General features: G+C 38.0%; 1 protein-coding gene across 4 annotated transcripts in view; it reads left to right on the top strand.

Annotated features, from left to right (window-relative positions):
• The window catches only part of MYOM1 (myomesin 1), a 107,846-nt gene that overhangs the window by 50,168 nt on the left and 30,929 nt on the right, over window positions 1-26,749 (top strand). The window contains exons 5-19 of one of the 4 annotated variants that reach the window (XM_042840071.1): window positions 2,883-3,093; window positions 4,470-4,627; window positions 8,450-8,542; window positions 9,448-9,536; window positions 9,648-9,710; window positions 11,353-11,517; window positions 11,889-12,050; window positions 15,836-15,977; window positions 17,180-17,379; window positions 19,341-19,397; window positions 19,752-19,876; window positions 21,489-21,672; window positions 22,449-22,623; window positions 24,558-24,679; window positions 25,615-25,632. In XM_042840071.1, the coding sequence (XP_042696005.1) occupies window positions 2,883-3,093; window positions 4,470-4,627; window positions 8,450-8,542; window positions 9,448-9,536; window positions 9,648-9,710; window positions 11,353-11,517; window positions 11,889-12,050; window positions 15,836-15,977; window positions 17,180-17,379; window positions 19,341-19,397; window positions 19,752-19,876; window positions 21,489-21,672; window positions 22,449-22,623; window positions 24,558-24,679; window positions 25,615-25,632 (1,964 nt within the window). Of the gene's footprint in view, window positions 1-2,882; window positions 3,094-4,469; window positions 4,628-8,449; window positions 8,543-9,447; window positions 9,537-9,647; window positions 9,711-11,352; window positions 11,518-11,888; window positions 12,051-15,835; window positions 15,978-17,179; window positions 17,380-19,340; window positions 19,398-19,751; window positions 19,877-21,488; window positions 21,673-22,448; window positions 22,624-24,557; window positions 24,680-25,614; window positions 25,942-26,749 lie in introns of all 4 variants that reach the window. The other 3 variants (XM_042840070.1, XM_042840069.1, XM_042840072.1) reach the window with 3 other exon arrangements.

Genomic DNA, 26,749 nt, shown 5'->3' with positions numbered 1-26,749 from the left:
CCATGGGAATCAATCTCACTTTTTGCACTTGGCAATTCCAAGTTGTCTGTGATTTTGTGCCACCGAAGTGGCCCAAATAGATTTTCTGCAATTACTTAAAAAACATAAAAAAGGCATGTGATGCCAACTCAACAGGGCATGAAATGTTTGGGATACTTTTTTAGGCTTTTTTTCTGTTGGCATCATGTCCATAAGCACATGCCATGGCTGTGGAAATTGCATGCCACATTCCTGTCATGTGTTTATTTTTGTTTGGAAGATAGCAGCTGAATCATGTGCATGTTATATGTCATTCCCAAATTCCCCTGTGAAAGGGATGTGTGGCTTCCCATGGGGAGATAGCTTTGACAAGGGATACTTCTTTACAAAGGTCAGCTCTACGTGCATTCATTGGTGCTGATGCCTGGGCTGCTGGATGACCTTCAGCACTGTGTCACCCTTTCTGTGATTTGATTCTATTTCAGACCATCAGATTCTGCTGGAAAAAGAAATATGTATCCCTCATGCAGATTATTCAGTTCGTACATCTTTTTCTGAAACACATAGCCTTATGCTTGCAAGATAAAATTAGGGAGGGCTAGCCATTATTCCAGGTAATAAGACTTGATGTACTGTCGTAGGTGCTAAAAATACTTGGTATGGGTTGTGGGACTCTTTGCAGCCACTAACAAGTATCAGCCAAAGAACTGCAGATGGTACATACTCTGTAAATAGTAATTTGTGTGTGTCATTTGGAGTTTGATCTTGCTTCTGTTTGAAAATGATATTCTATTGAAACCCTTGAGACATGGCTGCAGAATCAATTCTTGAATGTTACTGACTGCTTCTTCTGATGCATTCATCCTTGCAGGGAGCATGTTTTTTCTTTGATCTGGGAAGATTACAGCAAGGAAAAAATGCTTAGCAAAACTAAATATTTAATGCTGTTGATCAAAAACCTCTAGGGACCATTACTGCAGACAGCTAGGCTGAGTCCTGTATTAGGCTGAGGATTCATCAGTTCCCAGGAAGTGCTTTATTCCTTGAGGTTCGTATTGTGAAGTTGCTGAGATCTTAATTGCTGTTATCAAGGAAGTAATGTCAGTTTGCCTTTGAAACAGAATGCCACTGATTTTTTAAAACTGAATGTAGATAACTGCATTCATATGCATTAAATCAGGCTTTCAAAATTGTCCTTAGAAATTTGTCATATCTCTGCAGCTCAGATATTTCTGAGAAGAGTTGATGTGCTGGTGTGAAGAGAATTGTCACACTGATACACTTAAGAATCACTGAAGTAGACAAACACAGAACGGCAGAATTTGAACATGCGAGGGAAGTCAAAGCTCTAAGCTGTTAATAAAGCTGTTAGCCTTTTGACAATCTTTTATGAATAATTACTCTTACAGCATACTCAACTGCTTGACTGTATTGCTTCTCACTGAATTGACATTGTGCTCTTGATGTAAGGAGTTGGACAGTTAGCTGTGGGCTTGAATCCAAATTTTCTTTAATGTTGAGATGTCCTATCAAATGCATAATGTTAGTAATCTTAGAGAAAACAGAAAATCATTTTTATATGTAGCAGAAGCATTTTATAATCAAACAGCAAGGCTGTGCTTGAGTGTATCCTGGAAATAAACAATGTCTTTTCTCTTTGTAGTGTTAACGAGAAAGCTTGTCCAGTACTCAAACAGAGCCTCTTTTCATTCTGCCATCTAATGTTCATAAAATCCGCATAAAATGGCTTGGGTTGGAAAGGACCTTAAAGATCATCCATTTCCCATCCTTCTGCCTTGAGGAGTTGGATCAGGCTGCCGAGGGTCACATCCAGCCTGTTCTCAAGCCAGGGATGGGACATCCAAAGTTCTTCTGGGCAGCCTGTGCCAATGCCTCAGTGCTTTTTCTCCTGACATCTAAACTAAATCTCCTCTCTTTTAGTTTAAAGCCATTTCCCCTCGTCCTGTTGTTACCACTCCATGTAAAAGGTTGGTTTCCCTTAAAGTACTGGAAGGCCACGATGAAGTCTCCTCAGAGCCTTTCCTTCTTCAAGCTGAACAAGCCCAATTTCCTCAGCCTGTATTTGTAGCAGAGATGTTCCAGCCCCCTGACCTGAAGTAAATAAAATCAGCAGAAAGGTAGTAATGTTTCTCCTTAGGTCAAGGAACTCTCACTGTATATGTATTACTATAGAATCTATGATGTCCTGATGGTGTCAAAACACATGACCCCAATAGTACTTCCATGTGTGCATCTTAAAATAGGATTGGAGCTGTTGGGAATACAAGTTCTTTGCATCCTAATTTGTAGAAATGTTTCAAGGAAATCCTTATTCATCTCCTTAAAAATGCTTGGAAGGTCGGTCATTCTGCAAACATTAAAGGATTGAATTTTTTATGAACAAAGAGAGTTTGTGTCACATATTCAGTGTTCTTCTATTAAAAATAAATTAAAAAAAGATCAGAAAGAAGAATTTTATTATACTGCTACAATTATCCTGTCCCCTTGATATTCTTACTACTAATGCTATGCCTGTAAATCACTGACCCTTGAGCCTAACAGATATGTGGATGTGCTTTAAACTCATCATTGTAACAACGGAGATAATAATTGTTAAGTGGAAATTTTGCTTGGCATGTCTGTACAGAGGGGCACTGAAAATGGCCATGACTTAAAAGAGGGACTGAATACTCTGTCATTAATCACTACGCTTTCGTGTTTCTGCTTTGAATACCTTTGGTCTGTTACAAAAGTAATGATCTTCAAGGCAGAGATACGTTATGAAATAGCTAATATGAAAGACCTTTAATATCCTCTGTAGTTGGCTGACTGAATAGAAAATATAAGTGCAATATGTTCTCCGCATTTTCCAATATAATTCTGCTTTTTAAATCTTCTTTCAGTGAAGTAAATATCAGTGGGATCACAGATACAGAAGAAGAAAGAATTAAAGAGAGCGCTGCCTACGTTGCCAAAAGGAACCTCTTTGCGACTGGTGAAGGAGTTAGTGTCAGCAAGGTGGCCAAGTCTGTCTCTGAAGAGGAACATCATGAGAAAAAATCAAGGAAAGTAGCGATACGGGAGTCTGCAGAGCGTGTGGCCCTGAAGAAAACGGTAAAATAATGGAAGTGAACACGTAGGCAGTACTCAGTGCAGGTCTTCTTTGGTGTTTGTAAAGAGCCTCTCACATCACAGCCCTGATTTACACTACGAGCAATAGCGGTTATGTTAGTAAATCCCAAGGTATTTTCAATGAAAGTATTTTCAATGACTTAAACTCTAGTTATCTTAGCATTGGGTGGTAAGAAAAGAGACATCAGGAACTGTAGTAATGTTGGGAGAGAGGGATTCAGAATGGAACAGGGGAATACTCTTTCTGCTGTGCTCACATCTGTGGAAGTGGCACAGCATCCCCCATGTGAACCACAAGGCAGTTTTTAGGCAGTACTTGGCAATAAGAAGGTGATGGGATAATTCCTGACATTTTATGGCCTGGGGACAAGCTTGTCTAAAGTTTATTACAGTGTTTTAATTACTTTGTGCAAATAAGGGAGGCAGTTGTCAGCATCTGGAACTGAATGTCTAATTCTGGGTAGCTTTGATGCTTCTGCACAAATTGTTAAAAAAAGTAATCAGATGGTAGTTATGAATATGTTATGACCAGAGTGGGAGAATGTATTAAATAGAAATACACGTTGTTTAGGTTATTTATTAATGTTCTATGCAGAAGAATTGGCAGTATGATTCTAAAATATCCTCATGACGTGAGGTTGGAAAGGCTGTAAACATTTGAAGGTTAAAAATGCAAAACCATCTTGAAAAACCGGGAAGCAGTGAAGGTGAACTGTTGTAACACATAGAAATTGCTACACACAGAAGGAAAAGAATAAGCAAGAGGAATGCCTGGTCAGGTGCAAGTACCAAGGAGTCTAGGAATTATAATAGGTCACAAATTTAATATCAGTTAAAATCAGGATTCTATTGCATAAAAACAAATGCCATTCCAGAGTGTATTAACAAAATTACTGTCAATAAAACACGGGAGAAAATTGTTTAATTGTATTGGAAACTGTTGGACCTCTGGTAATGCTTTGAAGAAAGCAAGATTTATAGTATATTAATAATTTTTGTCAGAGATGCTTCAGGCTTACATGACCTTGCATTAGAGAAGGAGTACAGAAGACATCTGAATTTCATTATTTCACCTTTCACTGTGTATATCAAAACCAAAATTTAAACATGGAGCATTATTTTATTTAGGATCATTTTGAGGGAAAAATATAGTTAAACGAAATCTAGCTATTTTTAAATGATGAACTCTTGAATATAAAAACTTCTTTGTGTGTTTTCAAGAGAGATATATACATTGAATATTCTTGTCTGGATTTTAGATTGAAAATTGCTTTTTAAAAATTCAAAAACACTTTTTCAGTTATTAATGTTTTGCACTTGTAAATAATGAAGTTTATAATGAGATGTTTCTTTTCCAGCTAGAAGATACTCAGGCGTTTCACAAAAAGTTGAATCAAGATAAACTTTTACATCCTCCTGAGTTTGTTATTGAACCTCGTTCTCACACTATCTGGGAAAAGCAAAATGTCAAATTTCATTGCACAGTGGCTGGCTGGCCAGTACCCCGTGTTACGTGGTAAGTTTGTATCTCAGTCACTCAAAGTCACGCCAGTAAATGTAGCATATTTTGCAGTAAAATTACATTATGACTGAAAATACAGGTTTAGAGGCCACCCTAAGCCTTTCGAATCCTGGTACAAAAACAAAGCAAAATACTGAAAGTATTTGGTAGCAACGATACATGCATATTTTTCATATAAACATCTAACATACACTTTCTGTCTTCTGGTTAAGGAAAAATAGCAATGCAATTTATCATCAGTACTATCCATAAGAGAATGTTTTCCACATACTTGTCTTTAGTCCACCAATGCCATTAAACAAAGCATTAACAAGATCTAGCTGCTTTACTGCTTGGCTATTGAGCAGATGTAGTACTCAGCCTCCGTGAAAATGAAATCTCACTACACCAACTGTTCATAGAGGTCACATCCTGTTTATCTGAAGTCAAATGCTACGGATAGATGTAGGATTAGCCAAATCTTCTGAAATTTTGGAGTCTCCTGGAAGCTTTCCATTTACTAGATCTTTGGATTAAATCATTATTGTAAGAACTCCATATTTCGTATCCATTCATATCCATTATTTGTCATAGCTGAAGGTGCAATTTGACTCTTGAGTTAAAGTTTATCCTGAATGAAATTTAGTTTAACTTAATTAACAGTGACTTGTGAAGCTTTACAGTCTTGCTGTTTATTATGCTAATTTTTCTAATAACTTTTATGCAACGCAATCAAGTTGCTAAGACAATAGATAATAACTTCAAATGTAAAATGAGATTTGGTACTCACTCTTTTATTTAAAAGATTCTTCTAGAATGTGTGTATAAACATATGGATGTGTACATAAAATGAACAACAAATATGCCCATGCTCAGTGTTAAGCGTTAATTAGGAATGTGTCCTGTGAAGATTCTGTTTGTGGAGACAATGGAGTACAGCTGTTATATCATGGTGTCAAGTAATAATCATATTTTGTAATGAATTACTTGAGTTGCTTAAGGGAATCTGTGTTTATTTAGGTCTTAAAAATTTTAATTTCAGGACTTAACAAAAAGAACCACTAAAAGGTACATTAATAGGCCAGAGCTGATGCTCAAAAAGTTTTTCTTTAGACTAGGCAACCAATAGGTAGGCTCTTTACAGACACATATTTACAGTTGCTTAAGAGCTGTAAATGCACTATTTTTATGTTCCTCTTAAAGGAGGACAAATGCTTCAATTCTGGTCGCTGTTGATATGAAGAATGGTCAGCTACATTTGTGGCTGTAATCCAGCTCTGTAACCTGAAGTTAACCACGAAGTCAAGAGCAGGGCCATTTGCATTTTGCTTGAGATCCACCTTGTCCTGAAAACTAGCATGCTTACAAACCAAGCTTTCAGTTGTTTGCCTTTGCTCTTGCTGTGAACCACCTTTTCATCTAAATGCTAAATATGGATGGTAGAAATTAATGCGTTTTTTTATAATACACTTGAATTCTAAAGGGACTTTAGTTTGCCTTGGGCTACTAATGGGAAAAATGAGTTCAACCCTTTCAGCAGGTGTCTTTGCTCAGAGTTACAGAACAGTACTGACCTGGTTCTGTCAGCTTGCATTCAGAATTTTTAACTAAATGTCAGTTGTATTTTCCAAAGAGTCATTCTTTGTATAAGCAATGAAGACCTTTTCATGCTGTGCGTGATAAATTAGAAAGCTTCACAGACTTTCTCTAAAGAAAATCTTACTGTGTGTTGCAGCTGTCCTGACTCCCTTAGAAAAAGCTTATGGAAAACCCAGGACATTTGAAACCAGTAGGAGAAAGCATAAACTATCAGTGCTTAATGACAGTGGGAGGTTGCAGTCCAACATTAGCTAATGACTTGGCTCTTCTGGAATCTGCGTTTCCAGAAATAACAAGTGGTCCTTCTAAGATGAGCACTATTCTTTCCATAGACAAACATAAATCAGCAAAAATTAAATCATTTTTAAAAGTAATTTGATAATGAACACAGATGAAGTCAAATTTTTCTCCTTGCTAGAGTAACTCAGTTAAAACTTAAAGCTGCACAGCACCACGTGCCACCAAATGCCCTCAGTTCCAACAGGATCCAAAGGATGCCCTTGGATCAAGTCCAGTCATGTTCTATAGGATTTCGCATTCACTAAAAAATACTAAGAATTGGTAACATTATTCTATTTTCTAAACTATTTGACACAGGACAGAGAATATAAAGCTGCTCAGATGTTGCCAGTCCTGTGTGTGACATTGTGCTGAAGAGTAGTGGCAGGTGGATTCACTTGCAGTGGAACAGTGCTGTAGGTCAAGATAATGAAGTAGATCTGTAATGAAGTCAAGTAGATCTGTGCATTTGGAGTCCAAAACAGAGGGTGCTGCCCTGCATCAATTCCCTTTTCTTAGATGTTTTACTGAGAAAAATGATCGGGATAACAATCTTTGAGTGATTTTCACTCACTTTGGTGCTTGGATAAATCACAGTGTATTACACTGCTTAAATATTTATTGCCAGGGAAATATTCTTTATTCCACAATGCTGAATGTGCTATAAGGCAATGCTCAGCTTTAGAGATGAAACAATCTCATGGTATTTGTAGAAAAAAATACAATTCCATGTTACTGATTTGTTTGGTGAAGTGGGGCATGCTATGGCAACATACTGGTTCTCCATCCTAGTTGATAATTGTGAAATAAACTGGCATTTAAAATCAGAAATGAAGAAGCAAAACTCTTTGGCTGGCTATCTTTTATGACTTGTGAAAATAAAGGTTTATTTGGGCTATATCAAAGTATGAGATGCAGATATTTATCATGTTTTGTATTTCCACTTCCCTCATCTACACAATATGGGGAAATCTATACTAAAGGGTCACACAATCTCAGAGCACATTCCTTCTTTACAGACTGCAAACCAAACCTAACACTGAATTGTATTCAGTACTTTTTAGTTTTATTAGACTCCTGTTGCCAGTTCACCCCATGTCACTGCTACTCTCTCAAGATTTGAAGTTTTATCTAGTAACTTCATGTAAGCAGTGGTTGCTGATGAAGAATCTAGTACTGAATTCTCCGTCTGTGAGTCTCATGCAAATGTTTAAATAAATTCTGAAATTAGCAGTCAGCTTGTTATTGATCAGTATTGGCTCATTCCTTCAAATTACTTGCCAGGAATTTTGACCTGTAAATTTTTCCTGGTACATACCTGTACCAGAAAATACTGATAGTATATGCACGTAAAAGAAGAGTTGGTTTTGGTATTACAGTTTTTGCTAGTTTGCACTTGCTGCTTTGCACTTTCTCTTGAAGACAATTTTTTTTTTTACCAGTCCAATTCTGTCTGCTTTGAGGATTACACACACACACACAAAAAAAACCAAAACCATAAAATGAGTAATTTCTTAAATGGCATTTCTGTGAATATGCAGGTTTTAAAACTAGATCAAATAATCAAATATGCAACTCAAACCAAATATGCACAGTAGCTAGTAAACACGGATGCTGCAGAATTTGTATTATTCGCAATTCAGAAAACACTGAAACATTTCTTGTGTGAATTCTCCATTCTTTAACATGTAATAACCTGAAATTCACAGTAATATAAGCTTATTTTCATTTTGTTCAAGAACTGTTTTTCCTTTAGCAAGAAAATAAAATTCACGTGGGGCAGGTGAAAGAGAAAGAGAGAAGTTAAGCTTCTAAAGATATGTCTTCCCAGGATAAACTATAATTTATCTAGGAGAAATATGCAGAAATTGATTCAGTATTTCAAATACCATTTATGTGACCTTTTATAATAGGTATATTCTTCCACTTTTGATGTATTGTTTCTTTGCTTTTCTGTAGGTACAAAAACAATGTCCCCATTGATGTACAGGCTCACCCTGGCAAATATACCATTGAAAATCGATATGGATTGCACTCCCTGGAGATCAGCACGTAAGGGAATGTTTTGATCGTTTAACAAATAACTTAACCATTTAACAATAACTTAAACTGAAATGTTGATATAGATTGAGACTTGCAGAATGGTACATATCTCTTGGGGATGAGAAGTATCAAGTTTACACAACTGAGAATAACACTGTCTGTTAAATACTGAAGTAGTTCTGGTTCTCCTTAGTAGAAGAACTGAAGTATTGAATTTACCTAATTGAGTAATTGGTCTGTATTTTTCTGTTTGTGATTGACTTAGAAACATACTTTCTCCATTTGTCCTGCATAAGTACAGTTAAATATGAGAAAAATCTAGTTCAAGGTAAAAATATTAGCTAATGGTTTTCCAGGTATAGAAAGATCCTTACTGAAAAGAGGAATGGGACTGAGTTCTCACTTGTACACACACAGACACACACACACACACACACAAAGACCTTTAGTAGTACTCCTCTTCCCATTTGGAAATTTTTGCAGTAATATTCTGTCAAAAATCACTGACAATCAGCGATGATATAGTTTTGACTATCTAGATAATATTTGGTACCTTTTGAAAATATTGTATTTACTGTTTCTAGAGTTTCTGCATTAGGCATATCTCCACAGAAGAGAGTAAATTAGAGAAATCTTGGAGTTAATGGATGAGTGTTGTCAGATAATTTTTTTCCTGCTGCTGCTGTAATCTTAATTTCAAATCTGAAAGAGTATTTAATATAATTTTTTTTTCATTGTTTTTTGAACATTGACAAAAACTTAATGTCCAGAACTAATCCAGTGTCCAGAGCACATCTCCCACACTTTTACTTATTTGTAGATTTTACCCAGATGTCTGGAGGCTTTTTGGGTCTAGAACAAAGGGTTTGCCAAATAGTTCTGGGTGTCCAACCTAACCATTTCTATCATTTTAGATGTGATTTTGATGACATTGCTCAGTACCGGGCATCTGCTATGAATGTTAAAGGAGAAGTTTCGGCTTATGCTTCCCTTGTGGTAAAGAGTAGGTTTGCAAAATATTTCTTTTTTTTTAATGCGTATTTCCATTTCTGTGGCTCAGGGAGCCTTTACCCCTCAGTGATAGTGACTGCTCTTTTTCTCTTTGTGCATTCAGGGTACAAAGGAGAAATTGATGCCAGTCATTTGCATGCTGGGACGTTTTCCATGCCTCTGAGCCGTAAGTTGCAATACGTGCTTGTTTGACACATTCACTTGAGGCAGTGACATCATGACAAATGAATAGGCAGAATATTTTGTAACATTATTTGAAAAAAGAGCAGGTCATCTTTAGGTATGAGCTCTTCCATTGCAGATGTGTTAATCTAACTTGCTGGGGGAAATGACATTGCCTTCTAGGTCTGTGGCTATTTGTTCACACATGAAGCATCATTTTAGTATTGCACTTGGCTGTGAAATAATATCTGTCAAAAAGAGAGACAGTTCACTTCTTGCAATACGTAAAAACATCTCCAGGAAAAAAGGGTTAGGGGGTGCATGTGTGTCAGTAGACAGCTGACTTAATAGATTTTCTCTGCTGCTATGTGAATTGCATGTGGTACAATTGCGCATAGCCAGGAGCAAATGTGAATACACTGGCTGTAACAAGTTAAAAAAAAAAAAAAAAAAATCATTGTTTTTTTTGTTTTTTTTTTTTTGTTTTACCTGAGCATCTAGCTCAGAAGAGCTAGAAATCTAGAAATCAGTTTGAAGTGATTTACAGTATTGCATGAATACATGAATCAGAAATGAAAAGAAAATCCAACAATTTATGTATGCTGAGTGACATAAGGGCCCTAAGCCCTTATTGCAGCAACACAAGTAGGATGAGGGATGTGCTGCAAAGGTATACAAGAAGCCCTTTATTTACTAAAGCTCTGAAATAACAGAAGAAAGGTCACTGATAACATTACAAAGCACAAGGCCGTGAGTTTTGAATATTATTTGGAATTTATCATTTGGTAATGGAAGTGAAAGATATCAATGTGTTTGTGTGCATTGTTCACAGGAAGACTGTGAGCTACTAGCATAGGGCAGTTGTAGAAAAGGAAAAAATGACCCTAAATGTTATCAGCAGAACTGTTTTCAGGAGAATGATGAAAGCACCTATGCCGGACATAGGTATAAAGCACATAGGATATTCTGTCTCAAATCTAGCTGTAGATATCCCTGTTCATTGCAGGGGAGTTGGACTAAATGACCTTTAAAGGTCTCTTCCAACTCAAACATTTCTGTTGTTCAGGTTATACAACATCAGGAAAGGTAAATTCAGGAACAAGCACAGGCCACCTGAAAGCCCAAGGGAGTGGAGAGCTCATTTTTATTTTAAAAGTTCATTAAAAAGATCTACTTAGGCTAAAAATATGAAAGCTGAGTGGACGCATAACTGTCCAGAGATGGAGCAAAGAGTTAAAGAGGAAAATGAAAAAGGAGTATACACTGAAGATAATTTGACCTGAATACATCAGTAGTCATAAATAGAAGTAAGTTTAAATTACAAGCATGCACATTATGATAAAATGATAAAACACCAAATCTGAAATTTTGGAAATTCCGGAATGAAATTCTGAAGGAGCTTTTCCCTGAAAAACTGAACTGGAGTTTTATGAATAAAGAAAAAGCTGTTTCCCTGTGATATGTACGTGCCTGGATTATGTGACCCTGCAATACACTCTGAATATGGATAATGAATATATGCTATTTCTGTTCATATCTTAAACTTTACCTGAGCTTGTATTTATAATCAGTAGGCACTACTGCTTACTACTCTTATCATGAAATAAAAGAATAAGTAAGCAGCCAGACTTTTTTCCCTTGTACAGTTGGTGTTACCCCACATGGCTTCGCTTCCAGGTTCGAAATCAAATTTATTGACAAGTTTGAGGTAACGTTTGGGAGAGAAGGTGAGACGATGAGTCTGGGCTGCACGGTTGTCATCAGTCCTGATATCAAGCGCTTCAAACCAGACATCGAGTGGTACCGCAATGGTGAGAACTTTTGACAAAAAGAAATATAAATTTGTTCAATGTAAATGACTTTTAACTTTTTTTTTCTTTTGTAAGCTTAAATACTGAAAACATTTCATCAACTCTAACTTCTCTGTGACGCATCAACATAGTCTCTGTAGCTTTTCCTATTTATTACATTTCTCAAGTAATTACACAAGGCTGTTGTGCAGTAGCCAACAAAAAGCTGTTACATTCTAAAGTTAAACTCTGAGAGCAAAGTTGGCTTTCAGTTATGACTGTCTTTGAAGATAGAAAATTGAACGGTAGGGATGGTCTCGTGTATTTCCAATCTATTTCAAGCTATACACAGCATTCAGCTAATTCTCATTACAAAATTCTCTGATTTCTAGGTGTTCTTATTACACCATCCAAATGGGTCCAGATGCACTGGACTGGGGAGAGAGCTTCGTTAACACTGACTCATGCGAACAAGGAAGATGAAGGTCTTTACACTCTGCGTGTTGTGATGGGAGAATACTATGAAGAGTATAGTGGCTATGTCTTTGTTCGAGGTAAGACACTGCTTATGAACCACATCACAGGAGAAATGAGGAAAACCTTTTGGCAAAGTAAATCTCAGTCATTTCAGGTGTTTATTTCCAATTTGCATATATATTCTTTTACATAATACAATAGCTTACATAAAATGAATTATATCAATTTATATAAATATTTTATACAATTGATTTTAGCATTACAGCTTCCAAGTGTTATCTTTGCAAAAACTGAGTATTCCTCAAGCTTTGGTGTCACATTTTAGAAAGCTTGTAAACCGTATTGGCATTTTGGAGATCAGATTTTTGTTGTTGATGTAACTTCATCCTTTCCCAGCTTCAGCTTGTGAACAGTACTGAACATAATTCAAAAAATGATAATTCTATAAAGTAACTTTAAAACGTATTTTTGTAACCATCTCACACTTGCTGAACTGCAGATCAAGATTTTTCTGCCTCAGCTGGGAGGTTTTCACTAATGCATAATGCTCAAAAAAAAAAAAAAAAAACCAACGAAATATAGTAGAAGGGAAATACAGAGATCACCACCTGGAGAAAAATAACCACATGCACCATTACAGACTGGGGACTGACTCTTTGGAAAGCAGCTTTGTAGAAAAGGGTCTTGGGATCATAGTAGGGTGAACATGAACCAGCAATGTGTCCTTGTGGCAAATGCCAGTGATATTTTGAGCTGCATTAGGAACAAGGTCACCAACAGGTGGAGGGAGTTGATCCTTCCCTTCTGCTCATCACTGGTAAGACATGTTTGGAGTGCCAGGTCTAGTTCTGGACTCCCAGTACAAGAGAGACATGGACATACTGGAGAAGGTCCAGTGAAGGGTTGCAAAGTGAAAGGAATGTCTTACATGTGAGGAGAGGCTGAGAGAGCTGTGTCTGTTCTTTCTGGGATTGAGAGGGATCAAAGGTTATCTCTTCAATGTGTACAGATGCCTAATAGGAGGAGTAATGAGTATAGAGTGAGACACTTCTGTGGTACCCAGACAGGACAAGAGACAATGAACAAAATGGAAAAGTCCATTTCAACATTTCAAATTTAAGAAAACACTTTTTTACTATGATGGCTGTTGAATACTGGTACAAGTTGCCTGGAGAGGCTGTAGAGAAGATATTCTTGAAGATATTCAAAGCCCAACTAGACACAATCCTGGACCACTGCTCTGAGTATTTCTTCTGGAACAGGGATGGGACCTGATGTACACAGAAGGCTCTACCAACCTCACCCTTCTGTGATTCTGTAAGGAAAAGCAGAAAATGTGACTCCTTAATTTAGGTACAGGATTAAAATGTCATTCCTCTGGGTGTTGTTTGCTTGTACCATGAAAAACTTCCTTGTATTTCTATTAAAGCAAGTATTTCTTTAAGAAGAGCAGTGGCTTATCAGGTTACGTGCTGACTCTATATCTGTCCCAGCTGCTAAAAGCAGCTGAAGCATGTAATGCTAATTCAAAAGACTCTGGAAATCTTTGGCTCTGAGAATGTGTTCAGAGTGGTAACGTGTTCCCAAGTTTAGCAAAGCTGTGTGAGATAACAGCCTGCTTGGAAAATATAACTGAATCAAATGTTTTTGTCGCCCGAGGAAAGAGTTTGCTGGAATGTGTGTGTGAGACTGAGCAACAAGGAGAAGAATTAGGGATTGTTTTCCTTGCCTGGTTTTAAAACTGGGCTACCATATAAATAAATGATTACCTTCATTCCTGCTACATCTTCTAGCACTTACAGCAATGAAAATATGACCTGACTGTGAACCAGCTGCCCCTTTCACAAGAGTATCTCAGTAGCCAACTGGTGTACTTGCCAAATTCTAATTAGATTAATTATATTCTACTTACATTCTCTGCACAGCCTCATTTGGCCAGAATACTTCTCACTGCTCCTCCTAATTTGTAGACATGTTCAGTACAAACTCTTAGCTATCTGCTGAAGTGCAAGGAGCTGTCTTTTTGCATCACATGTAGAAATCCTCCTGCATTGATGGAGGTGAGCAGGGTGCTCATCAGGCTCGTAACACCAGGACTTGGCAGGTTCAGAGAAAATGGGTTCCTCTTACCATGGTTACAGGTCAGCCTTCATCAGCAAGCAGCCAGGGATGAAATCCTAGCACCAGTGAGACTGATGAGCAATGCTGATTGTCCCAGCTATTTCCTAGTCTGTCTTGGAAAGAAGCTGTGATGTCTCATGTTCTATCAAGCAAGAGATATAGATAATTATAATTCTGTAATTCGTAGGGAGATTATTGAAGATATCTTGTTATTACCCTTAATGTTCTTATTATTTTGCTATGTTAAATGCATTGGTTACTCTATGCATTTTAAAAACTATACCGAGTTAACTGTAGTTAGAAACTGAACTCAAAAACTTTGGCACAGCTTCAAAAATTCTATGTAATGCAACTATGCCTAAAAGGGAAGATACAGGGAGGAGTGTTTGTTTGTTTTTTCTCTGAAGACTACTGCTTTATTTAATCAAGCATGATAAACACTCATATGCAGCATTTATTTCTGAAAGCCAAAAGCAGAAAAAACTGGAATTGGCATAACTTGTAATACAGAATCCTGTAGCACCCTGAAGCATCAAACACTTGTAAAAGTATGGGGTTTAGATGGAATGCAAGAACAGCATTTGTTAGCAAAACATTTTTCTTTACATATATACAGCTGTCTTAAGTCAGATTGTCTTTAGAAGTAATGAGGCTTGAACGTTACTTGTGACTGTAGAAACTCTGTTCTATAGAGGAAAGATCTCTCTTCTTTAAAAATCTTTCATATAATCTTTTTGCAAGAGTTATTTTGCCCTACAAGAAAATTGCTACATCACTCAAGCTGAATTATGACTGTGTGAACAGACTATTTACCAATTCCCAGCACTGTGCTCTGATTTTTAAGCTTTGGGTAAGATTTGTCTGGAAGCTGATGTTAGAATCTGGGCCCTTTGACACCAACAATCTCATACTTGTGACAAATGCTTGAAAGAAACAATATACTCATCCTAAGGAAAGTTATATTCCAAAATCTGTGGTGTAATTCAACTTCAAAGGGTTTTGATACCTTTTCAGATCATGTCCATCCCAAGCCAAACAATGAAAGACTATGTGTGAAGGTATTTCATTCATTTGAAAAATAAACCAGGGTTCAGATTGGTCTTTTCTTCAGCAGATGTCTTTGTTGTGTGTCTGAGTGTCCAGCAAATAGTAGTTTAACAAGGCTGATCGTTCCAGAGGATGACCTTGGAAAAAAACAACAACAACAAAAATGACACAAAGGATTGAAGAGAAGAGGTTTTGCCTCCCAGCTCTTACTGTAGGGGCAGATGAGATCTGAAGGATGGGGTCAGAGCTGTGTCAATATTTCCATGGTCAGTATTTCCATGGAGGTGTATGGCAGTGAGTGAGATCACAGTGCTGTATATCCTGAGACTAAAACCTTGTGACTGAGCCATTGCATGACTGCAAGAGAAAATGTCAGCCTAATCTCCTAAGTAACATTGAAGGTAAATAGTCTTCCAAATTTTCATGCACTTTGGCTGTGCCTCTGGCAGCTACCTCATTAGAATCCACAGTACTAGTATGTGTTAAAAATGCCTAGATCAATTATGTTTACAGTATGCTATAAATGCATTTGTAAATGCTGTAAAAGTCAGAACCTGAAAAGACACCACCAATATAAAAACAAATAGTTTTTGAAGCTTTTTCTTGACTCTGCAGGAGTAGAGTTTTGTCCTTAAAAAATAATTATGAAAGAACTTTGTTTCATATCAGGAAATCTGTGTCTCCATCCTCATAGATGCTGATGCTGAGATCCCAGGAGCCCCTGGCGCACCGCTGGATGTGCAGTGCTTAGATGCCAACAAGGATTATGTCATTGTGTCCTGGAAGCAGCCAGCTGTTGATGGAGGAAACCCCATCCTCGGATACTTCATTGACAGGTCAGCAAGCATGCTGATGTGGAAAATCTGTATTGCTGCGCATTTCAACTCAAAAACCTAAAAGCACATTTGAGAGCATGAGATAAAGTGGTCATTTTTATTTTCACTCTTATTGCTGGCTACAAAAATAATGCTTTTTTAAGCTGGTTGGGCCTGATATAACTTTAATGAGAGTAATAAAGGCCTGCTTCATGTAAGTACGTAGAAATGATTATGTGAGATGCTGCTCAGCCCTTACTTATTCCTATGAGGCTCAAGAGGCCTCAGGACACTGTGGTGTTGGGGGCTCTCAGGATTGGCTCTACCCATATCAGTGCTCTCCCTCCTGCAGCCAAACATTTACTATGTACCAGAAAGCAAAATGTGATTTCGGAGGGACTTGGACTTCTCTTACATGCTGTTGTTTTTTGAGCAATTAAGTTCATAAGCTTAATGCAAATTACATTTACATATTTTTCTCTTCAACAGTAAGATTTGGAAATATGTAGTTCTAAAAATATGGCCTCAAATTGTGCGAGGGGAGGTTCAGTTGGATATTAGGAAAAATTCTTCTCAGAAAGAGTGGTCAGGCAGTGGCACAGGCTGCCCAGGAGGTAGTGGGGTCACCAGCTCTGGAGGTGTTCAAGAATTGTGTGGATGTGGCACTGAGGGATGTGGTCAGTGGGCATGGTGGGGGTGAGTTGATGCTTGGTCTTTTCCAACCTGAATGACTCTGTGATTCTGTATGAAAATGGAATCCCACCACACTGTGGTGGGATAACATAACTATGTTACTGAGCGTCCAACTTCAGTTGTTGTCACAGACATCTGAGAGCTGGGTTCATCACAGATGATGAACTCTTCTTCTGGCAACTGCAGAGGATCCATGTATTTCACATCCCTTCAAATATGCTGAAGCCGACACACCCCAGGAGTCCCAGAGCATGCTTTGAAGGGTTTGAACAGTTTGAAATGAGTTGTGCCCACGTCCCCTCTTCAGTTCAGGAAAGAAGAAGCACAGCTGCAAGGGATTTAGCGCATTCCCAGATGGCCCTACAGCCCTGACCCCTCTCCTGCAGCTGCTTCTGTGTCACCGGAAGACTGCACTGCTGAAGAAGCTGGGAATGTCCAGCCAATGAACATGAATGGAGCTCTGAGGGGTGGGTGCCCTGAACTTGTGTTTTTCCCTTCCCAGGACCACTTATCCCGTTTGTGTTTTGCAGGTGTGAGGTTGGCACCACCCACTGGACCCAATGCAATGAGACTCCGGTGAAGTTTGCTCGTTTTCCTGTCACTGGTTTGATCGAGGGCCGCTCCTACATCTTCCGAGTCCGAGCGGTGAACAGAGCTGGTGTTAGCCTACCATCCCGTGTGTCAGAGCCTGTGGCTGCCCTGGATCCCGCAGACAGAGCCAGACTGAGAAGTAAGGTGTCCTTCTTGCAGCTTGTCTGAGAGATTTAAGAAGTCATAACTCGAAGAAAAAGAAAAAAAGAAAAAAAAAAAGAAAAAAGAAGTCTGATTCTATTGTATGAGAACTGCTGAGTCACAGCCTGAACCTCTGATTGATCACCTGAGGCGAGCCATGAGTCAGCCAGAGGAGCACAGGTGAAGGCAATTCACCTGTGCTGCCGGAAGGGGTGGAGCCTGGCTGCACCCCTCCTAGACCTATTTAAGAGCTGGCTACCAGAGGGGAAGGATCTCTTCTGGAGATCACCTCTCTTGGTGTTTTCTGGTGAGCTCAGCTGAAGGGTAAGCTCTTCCACTTATTCTCTTCTTGTGATCGTTGTCTACTTTGCCTAATTCTCTTGATTATATTGTGATTATAACATCTTCATATCTATTGATTATACAAATATATTGCGATTATAACATCTTGATATCTATTGATTATACATTCTATTTACTCATAAGCCTTTGGAATCCCACTAGAGGGAGCAATTCAAAAACAAAATCTTTGGAGGCACGTTTGCCAAGAAGGAATCATCTCAGTGCTCTTTGCGCAGAGAGTTCCAACAGCTCTAACAGCTTTTGCTGGCAGCAGCACTGCGTTCTGAACTTGCAGGGAGAGGGGAAAGGGCACAGGAGAGTAAATTGCCTGAGGCTTGTTTTTGTTCAACCAACAAAATAGCCAAGCAGACCCTGCGAATAGCCTCTCTCTGTGCCACAGCACATGTGATGACTGAAGTCTTGCAGTAACATCAGCAAAATATCAGGGCAACCCAACAGATTATTGAACCCAACCTCTCCAACTGCCTCTATGGCAGTTAACATTTTACAGGCCAAGGATATTTTTCCTGTGGCTGGGTGATATCCCAGATGCAAAGGCTTTGATAAGGAGTTTGCTTCAAAATCCCTTTCTCTACCCATATGCCAAAATAATATGCCTAAAATTCATTTATTTATACTCATGTGAAAGGGGTATTGTATGCAAAGCTACAGGTCACCAACAGTCCCAACTTGCATGTCTTACTGTTTCAGCACTGTAAGGTACAGACAGCTATCAGATGATCGAGGTTTCCATTTAAAAAAAAAAAACCAGAAGGCTGGAGGAAGCAGATTTATCACCACAAGGAAATACGGTGTCAGAAATGTGAAACCCCAGTTACAGTGACTTTTTCTTTTCACTGGAAGGACTGGAAGCTGTCTCCAAAGAGGGAGTCTGATCTCGGTGGCCTATTCCCATTGTATCCCCTCATTTTCACTGTCACAAACCTCTGCTCAATCTTTGCTCACACTTCCAAAGCAAATCAGCCAATGAAAGGTGAAACTTTGAAGTGGAGAACAGTAGCTGTGAAGATTATCTCTGCAAATATGTTGTTGTGGTTAAATAGCTTGATACATAGCTGTGATAACATGATAATGCTAAGGCACAGAGAAAGCTACCCAAACCAAATCGCGTGGGTATGTTAAGTCAGGCCAAGCACTTCCTGTGACATTCATATGACAATGGCCCTTGCTTTGAAAGCTGATAATGTGAAGGAAAGTGGATTAAAAGGAGAGAAAGAGCAGCCTGCAGGAGTTTGGCTCTTCCTTTAATGAGTGGGCTGTTAAACTAAATGAACATAGCAGGAAAAATAAAGTGGAAGTGAATTCTCTAAAACAGATGAACTGAGTGAGCCAAATACCTCTACTTGTCACTTAAGTGACTTCAGAGAAATTTCAGGAAGGAGTGTATGTCTCAGTGAACTAAATATTTCTTGATATATTGATTGCAGAACTGCTTTCAATATGCAAGCCTTAAAACTAGCTTTGAGTATCCTTACGTGAGTAGTCACCAGGAATGGAGCTCATATGAAGCTTGCAAATGACTGTTTTGTTGGTTTTGTCATCATTTCAGAAGTTCCTTAAGGTTCATTTACATGATCTCTCTTGCATCTGTTTCAGGTCACCCTTCCGCTCCTTGGACAGGACAGATTATTGTCACTGAGGAGGAACCTGCAGGTAAACACAGCCCTTTTGCCTACAAAAGCCTGGCTGAGAAACTTCCATTGAGTTCAGTGGACTTTGGCACACGCTCAAAGTTCTTAGAATTGTTCTTAGAGTCACTCAGCCTTGAACAGCTCCAGCTTTAGGTGAGGTTTCATTATTCAGGATGTAAGAAACAAACATGCTTAGCATTAAACTAAGGACATTTAATACTGGTATTTAGATAACTTTAAACCCTAAGTTTTCCAAAAACATTGAGTGCTAAAGTGTATTAATGCTTGTTCTATACTTTAATCATAGTGTTTCTGATGCAAATGTGAAGAAATTCACACTCGTTTCCGTTTTCTACTCTTCTCCACTGTATTTCAGAGGGTGTCATTCCTGGTCCACCTACAGACCTCCAAGTTATTGAAGCTACCAAGAACTATGTTGTGTTGAGCTGGAAACCTCCTGGACAGCGGGGCCATGAGGGTATCATGTATTTTGTGGAAAAGGTAAAATCAGAGAAAATCTGAATCACAATACAGCAATCTGCTTTAACATTATCTTTGCTGAAATTTCATTTCCACTTTCAAGCTAGGATTAAAACTTCATTAATGTAATTATTAGATTAAGATAAACTACTAAGACAGAAATTTATAAGAATGGTTGAAGAATGTGTCTCAAACTGTAATATACTTTCCTGAACTGTGTCATTGACCTGCCATAGGGTGGATAGGCTGACAAACTCACTATAGTGAGTAAGCACAGTGCAAAGTCACAGTTGTATGTATATGATTTGTCTGAGGGCTGCAACAAAAATAATGCCTCCTATTTTATGATGTTGGCCAGTGACATCAGTAGTGGATGTTGGTGATATGGCAGAGGTTGAACCTTCCTACCAATATTCCATTGCATTTTATTGCCACATGACAGATGGCAGCAGAGGGGCAGTCTGACAAATTGGTAACTGACATGGAAGTGTGTATGAAGCAAAGGTGTGTCATTCCTCCCACTGTCATTCATCAACACTTGCTAAATGTTTCTGGAGACCAACCAGTGGATGTGATCACAATAAGGCAGTGGGTGGTGTGCTTCTCCAGCTGCTTTTCTGTATTTATCCTCTATATTGACTTTCAATTGTACTTAACCACCTCAACTAAGTTGACAAAATTTATTTTCTAGAACCGAATCACTTCATTTCAGTGTCCTTTTCTGAGCTCTTCTTTGCATGGTTACCAGCCCAGAAATATCTTCACCATCTTCACCATTTTACTAGTACCTCATGACTCCCACAAACTTGTTATCAATGCTTTTTCTTATCGCTCTAGAGCTGTCATCATGAGAGGCATAAATATCTTCCCATTTCATGTTTTTCATCTCTCTAATGTAATCTGGTCTAAAGAAAGGAATTTCACTTAGCAACAGACTTACAGAGGGTGAATACTTTAATTTTGAGTTCCCATGTAATATAGTCTATTTTGATTTTTTGACAACTTACTGCATGCAGAATACTGAACGTTAATGTCACATATTTAAGTAAAGTTTCTCTGAGTATTTGAAATCTCACAGAAACCTGGATATTCTTTGAAATTATTCTTAATGCAAGACAATAATTAATTACTAATATTAGCAGTATAAGTGACCACGGTAAGTAGAACTTCCAGCCACAGAAACAAAAGCAATTCACAAATTGAATGCACATCTTCATTAATCCTGGAAGCCACCTCAAAAGCATCCTCAGGAGTGACACAACAGCATTTAGAAGCAATATGTTCACGTGGATGGTGTTGAATGTCTGCAGAACTTCTGTTGAAAATGGTCTGGGGAGTAAGATGCAGAGCTGAATGCAGTTAAAAAATGGCACTTCCTTGCTGCGGAGAGGTGTTTAGCTTTGGTATATTGAAAACAGTAAGCTTGCATGTGTGATTTATGGAGTGACTGGACATCTGGCAGATTAATAAGCTTTGAAATACACTTATACGGTGGAATGGCTAAAACCAGGGACATGACTCCCTCTTCTCCATAGCAGACATACCTTTCATAGTCCAGGTAGGAGGCCTTGTCAGGTTAGACTCCGTGTTGAGAGAGTTTTGTTCAAAATGTTGTTTCTGGGTTTGACTGCAGTGCATTGCTGGCACAGAGGACTGGCAAAGGGTGAACACCGAGATCCCTGTGAAGTCCCCTCGCTTTGCAGTTTTTGATTTGTCTGAAGGCAAATCCTATTGCTTCCGGGTTCGCTGTTGCAATTCAGCTGGAATCGGTGAGCCTTCAGAAGCAACTGAAGCCACTGTGGTGGATGACAAACTTGGTGAGTGATCATGAGTACTAAGTTCTCTTCATGATATCTTTTCAGTTTGCTATATGGTTGTTTTGCCTGACGATAGCTGCTCAGCTTCTAACTGGAAAATGAAGAGTGGTCAGTGATGTATTCCCTTCAGCTAAGATAATTTTGGATTGGGTTGTCAAACATTTAATGTAGGGTCAAATGGCAGATACAAACCGAAGGAGTTAAGCTCAAATAATGATATCAAGAACCACAAAGACTGCAAACAATGGAAGAAAATGACAGCTCAATAAAGTACAAAACTGTTCTGTTTTGGAGACCATATTGAACATAAGCCCAGACATGAGCAGAGTTTAACCTTCCTCGTTTGCCAAATCAAACAAACGTGAAAGATTTAATATTTATATGGATGCAGAAACTATTTCTACTGGAAAAAAGTCCCTGATGTTCCCCACAGCAAAGAATTAGTTACTTGTCTATTAGTTGCATAGTAGCTTTATCTACATTGGCATTTTCTTCCAGAACTCCAATGCAGATTTGAACCAAATTCCCAGGTTGTCTCATTTCACCTCAGTTTGATTTATATAAACTCCATTCATTAAGAAGAGTAAAACAGTTCTCTTCAAAAAATACTGAAGGTGTGTTTTGCTATTTGATATGGGTATTGCTTTCTAACTTCTTCTGTGCACTGCATTGTGTATTATCAGTGCTAAAACAATCTAGATTGGAATGTCACTTTTTTTTGGTGATTTTTTTTTTTTCTGGATGGTCATTAATTTATTTCTGCTTATCTTCCCCAGATATTCCCAAACCTCCTGGCCGTATTATGCCAACTAGAAACACAGATACCTCCGTTGTTGTCACTTGGACAGAACCCCCAGATGCCAAGGAGTTGGTTGGATATTACATCGAGTCAAGTGTGGTTGGATCTGGTCATTGGGAACCATGCAACAACAATCCAGTCAAAGGCACAAGGTAATGGATTTTAAAACATGGAGATTGTGGTCACCAGATGGTTGTTATGGTTTTTGGTTGTTTTTTTTTGTTTTGGTTTGGTTTGGATTGGATTTGGGTTTTTTTTTTGGTGTTTTTTTGGTTGATTGCTTTTATGTGTTTTCAGATGTTCATAGTACTAGTACTAGTAATTGTTCTTTGGTAGCCAGCAGAGGCTGAAATCACTCTTACACTCTTGTAAGATGTTATAAAAACATATTTCAATGTGGTTCTTTTCCAAAAGTAGTTTATAATCAACCTTGTACTGAAAACAATTAGTCAAGAGGTGTGGTGGAAATATGGATACTGGCAGTGAAGAGAAACAACTCACTAGCTGTTGTATCCATCAGTTTGATGAGAAATGGTACAGTGAGGAATGAGTGAACATACAAATGTGGAAAGCTGAACTACATCATGTTTGAAAGCAAAATCCTTCAGTTGGAAGACTGCTGTAAACATTTCTGGGCCTGTGTGTCTAGCATGTCAGGAGGAAATGTAGGCTATTTCATGCCAACAATATTACTTTCTAACTGCTCTGTCACTTGCAATTATCAAGATGTTAATGGATGCTCATAAGCCACTTGTGCCAATATTCTAAGCTCTCATATTGTAAAATTATAGAATCATAGAATGTTCTGGATCACTGTTATTTTTATTATGGCTACATCAAGTGTTGATGAAACTTCATGCTGTTTTCTTGTTTCAGAATATAAAATGTGATCTTTATTCAGCTTAAAAATAAGGATATTGATTTGAATTACTTTATACTGCTACATAAATACACTGCTTTTGCTCTTATCACTGCATTTTTATTCTATGCAATGTGATGCATGATACAGACAGGCCCAGGCTGTGTGTTATCTAATGTTATTGTGACTGAGACAACTTCAAAGCATTAGCTGTAGCTCATAGTTTACTGGATGCAGTACATTTTGATGTTTTGAAATTCGCTTTCTGTGAATGTCCAGGTGAAGGGTAATGCTTTGGAAAAGTCTGGAGGAATGAGTGATGTAAGTTCTGTCCTGAAAATTTCAGGTTTTATTTTTTTTCCCTGGAGTAAAATTTTGGGAATATGTTTTATATTTTCGATACTATTTTTCTGCTTATATTATTGCATGATGTCAGTCTTTGAAGCACAGAATATAACATTGTGAAGCATATAATGAAAAGAACATAAAATAAAATACACTTAAAGTACATATTAAATAATATGTTAAAATATTTTACAAAACACTTTGTTTATTTTCCAAAAGGAACATTTTATGTCTTGAGGAATTGTGTGTTTTTTTTAAGGGGGAACAACTTGAAAAAAACATGATTTTTTAAAATGTAAACATTATATAATACAGCTGAAAAACTATACCAATAAAATAGCTTGTCTGACTTAAAATAATGGAAGTACCATAAAAGTTTGGACATTTTTGGGGAGTCTTGCTAAATGTCCTGTGATTTCTGTGTACACTGCAGTTTTTCATTTCTGATTGGATGTGAACGATGGGGACTTGTGCTACAGTTGTCTTCTGCTTATGTAATGAATGAATCCCACAGGCAAATGCAGGCCTCATCTCTGCAGATTTTTCCACTGTTTCCATTAGGAAGGATGAATCTTATATATCAGCGAAAGTAATATAGACCCTTCTGTAACACAAGAACTTGTATAGTCATAGGTGGGAAAGAGCATTGGTAAAAAAGGGTCTGTATAAAATATGTGAGTTCAGGCATTCTATTTGCAGGAAGTAGGTTCTTAGATACTTCATTCTGCTTTCTCTGACCTTCATATAATTACTGGGTTCATATTTTAACCTCAATTTTCAGAAACCAGAATAAATTTTACGGAAGAAACGCTTCTTCTACACCCCTTAAGGTTTTTATTTTCTTCATAATACTCTAATAATTCATTTGCTGGTTTGTTTTAGATTCATTTGCCATGGGCTTGTCAACGGTGAGAAGTACATTTTCAGAGTCAGGGCTGTTAATGCAGCTGGACTCAGTGAATTTTCCCAGGATTCAGAGCCTATAGAAGTGCAAGCAGCCATTGGTAAGTTGTTTCCTATTGCTTTGTTCAATGGTAAATCTCTCTCTCTATATATGTATATTTAAGTAAAGATGTTTTCAACATCTATTGATAACTAATTATCCTGGTTTACAGTGCTGTCCACATGATACTTTACCTGTAGCTCTTACATTTTGCATCACAGCCACACTTTAACAGTCACTGCAGCCTTGTAGACTGTCCACCATTCAGATTTCTTCACGTGTTTCTTGTGAACTGCTGTAGGAGGGCACTGCCAATTACACTTCATAATCATCCAGGAAGAAGGAATGTCATTCTGATCCTCTAATGTGGTATTTATTGCCTCTAACACACACCATCCTACATATAGTCAGCTCCTTAGAAATGTGTTTTCACACCTAAACCTAATAATAAATGTACTTCTAGTGTGCTTCTTGCAAACTTTCTATAACCCTGTGTGTTCTTCCTTTGTTGATGAGTTATTTCTGTTTGCCACTGCGTGAACTAATCCATACAGATTAATGAGATCATTGGGCTAGAACAAACTGTCTCAACATGCTCACTGTTATCTACATCAGAATCACAATAATCAACCCTAGAGCAGAGAAATGTGCTCCTTAGTAATTTTGTAAGATCTTTTTAAAAGAATAAAAATATGACTTGGAAGATCTAATAGTAAAATAATTATAGAAAATGAAGATTAACACTAACTTTCCATATTTATTCTGCTCTGAAAATTAGATGTCATTAAAAGAAAATAACTCGTGAGGATGTTGAGAGGTATTCTATGCATTTCAAATTTTTGTGAGTCCAAGTGTAGCTTTTTGTCCATAAGAACAGTGATTTGTCGTGGTTTCTTTGTACTGTTCACTGTCTGCATTTTATGCTCTGTTGAGTAAATGATGAAAAAATAATGTATTCTAATTCAAAATGTCTTTACTATTTTCTGGCAATTATAGGGGGAGGATTGCTTCATGGTGTGTGTCCTGAACTGAGTGGTAAAGCTGATGGACTAACAGACTGCACTACCAGCTGGGAAGGCATGCATGAGTCCTCCCAGCCTATCTTTGACACAGATGCTTTGCTAAAATGCAATGCTAAATTTAATAGAGACCCGCTACCCAGTAGCTCTGACAAACTGGGGAGTACAGGAGACGATAACTTGAAAGAAATGGTTAAGGATGTTATCACATCTGCACCACGAAAAATCGTTGCTAAGCAGGCAAGTAAGTCTCGACCCGGGGATCCTTTGACAATGGAAAAAATGAAAAAGAAGAAAGATATAGGTGAGAATTAATAAATAAATAGCTTTCACTGCTTTGGTACATCCACCTTGGATGGCTGCAACCTGCACTCAGCTACACCACAAGGGAATGTTCTCTCCAGTGGTGCATCTTCCAGCAGTCATAGTAACTATGTGCTCAAGTGAAATGGAAGTTGTGTATCTAATGTTTGTTATCAGAGACCATTACACAAATCTATTGGCTATTGAAAGTGAAACGTCTACTCCTTCACTAACGTAGTAGCTTGTCTGGAGTATATACTAATATATCCCGTACAGTATGTCTACACCACATCAGTAATTTGTTCTCTGTCAGGAGTCTTGTTACGTAGTTTCTGGGTTACGTATGTGTGGAGGAAACAAAATCTGATTACAACGGTAAGTATGAAGATCTGCGTTGTGCAAAGATGTGTGAAGATCCTTTGTGGATTTGTGCCTAAGCTATGGCTTATCCTCTGAGATGCGGTGCTAATGAACATTGCATTATATCTCTGATATAATGGTTATCTGTAATGGTTATCTGTAATGAGGGAAACCTATCAAGTTGAAGACACGTGGACAAAATCACATTTTATGTTGTCAACACCTAAACACCCATTGCGCCTAAGAAATATGGAGCTTGAATTTCATTTAAGTCTTGGTACTTGGCCAGTGAATGAATTTAGTTTACTTCCCATGCCATGGGAGATTCATGAAGTGAGATTGAAAAAAGCTTGTTCAAAACTCTGAACAGCAAACAAGATACAGGGCTGCACCTGGGGGCAGCTAACGCTGTGATAGAATACCAAAGACAAAAGTATGTGATGTGAGAT

The sequence above is a fragment of the Centrocercus urophasianus genome, unplaced genomic scaffold (assembly GCF_019232065.1).
Source record: "Centrocercus urophasianus isolate 14NV4802_14NV808 unplaced genomic scaffold, USGS_Curo_1.0 seq_11, whole genome shotgun sequence".
Taxonomy (NCBI): domain Eukaryota; kingdom Metazoa; phylum Chordata; class Aves; order Galliformes; family Phasianidae; genus Centrocercus; species Centrocercus urophasianus.
Note: the sequence above shows the minus strand (reverse complement) of the source record. Positions and strands in the feature narration are given on the sequence as shown.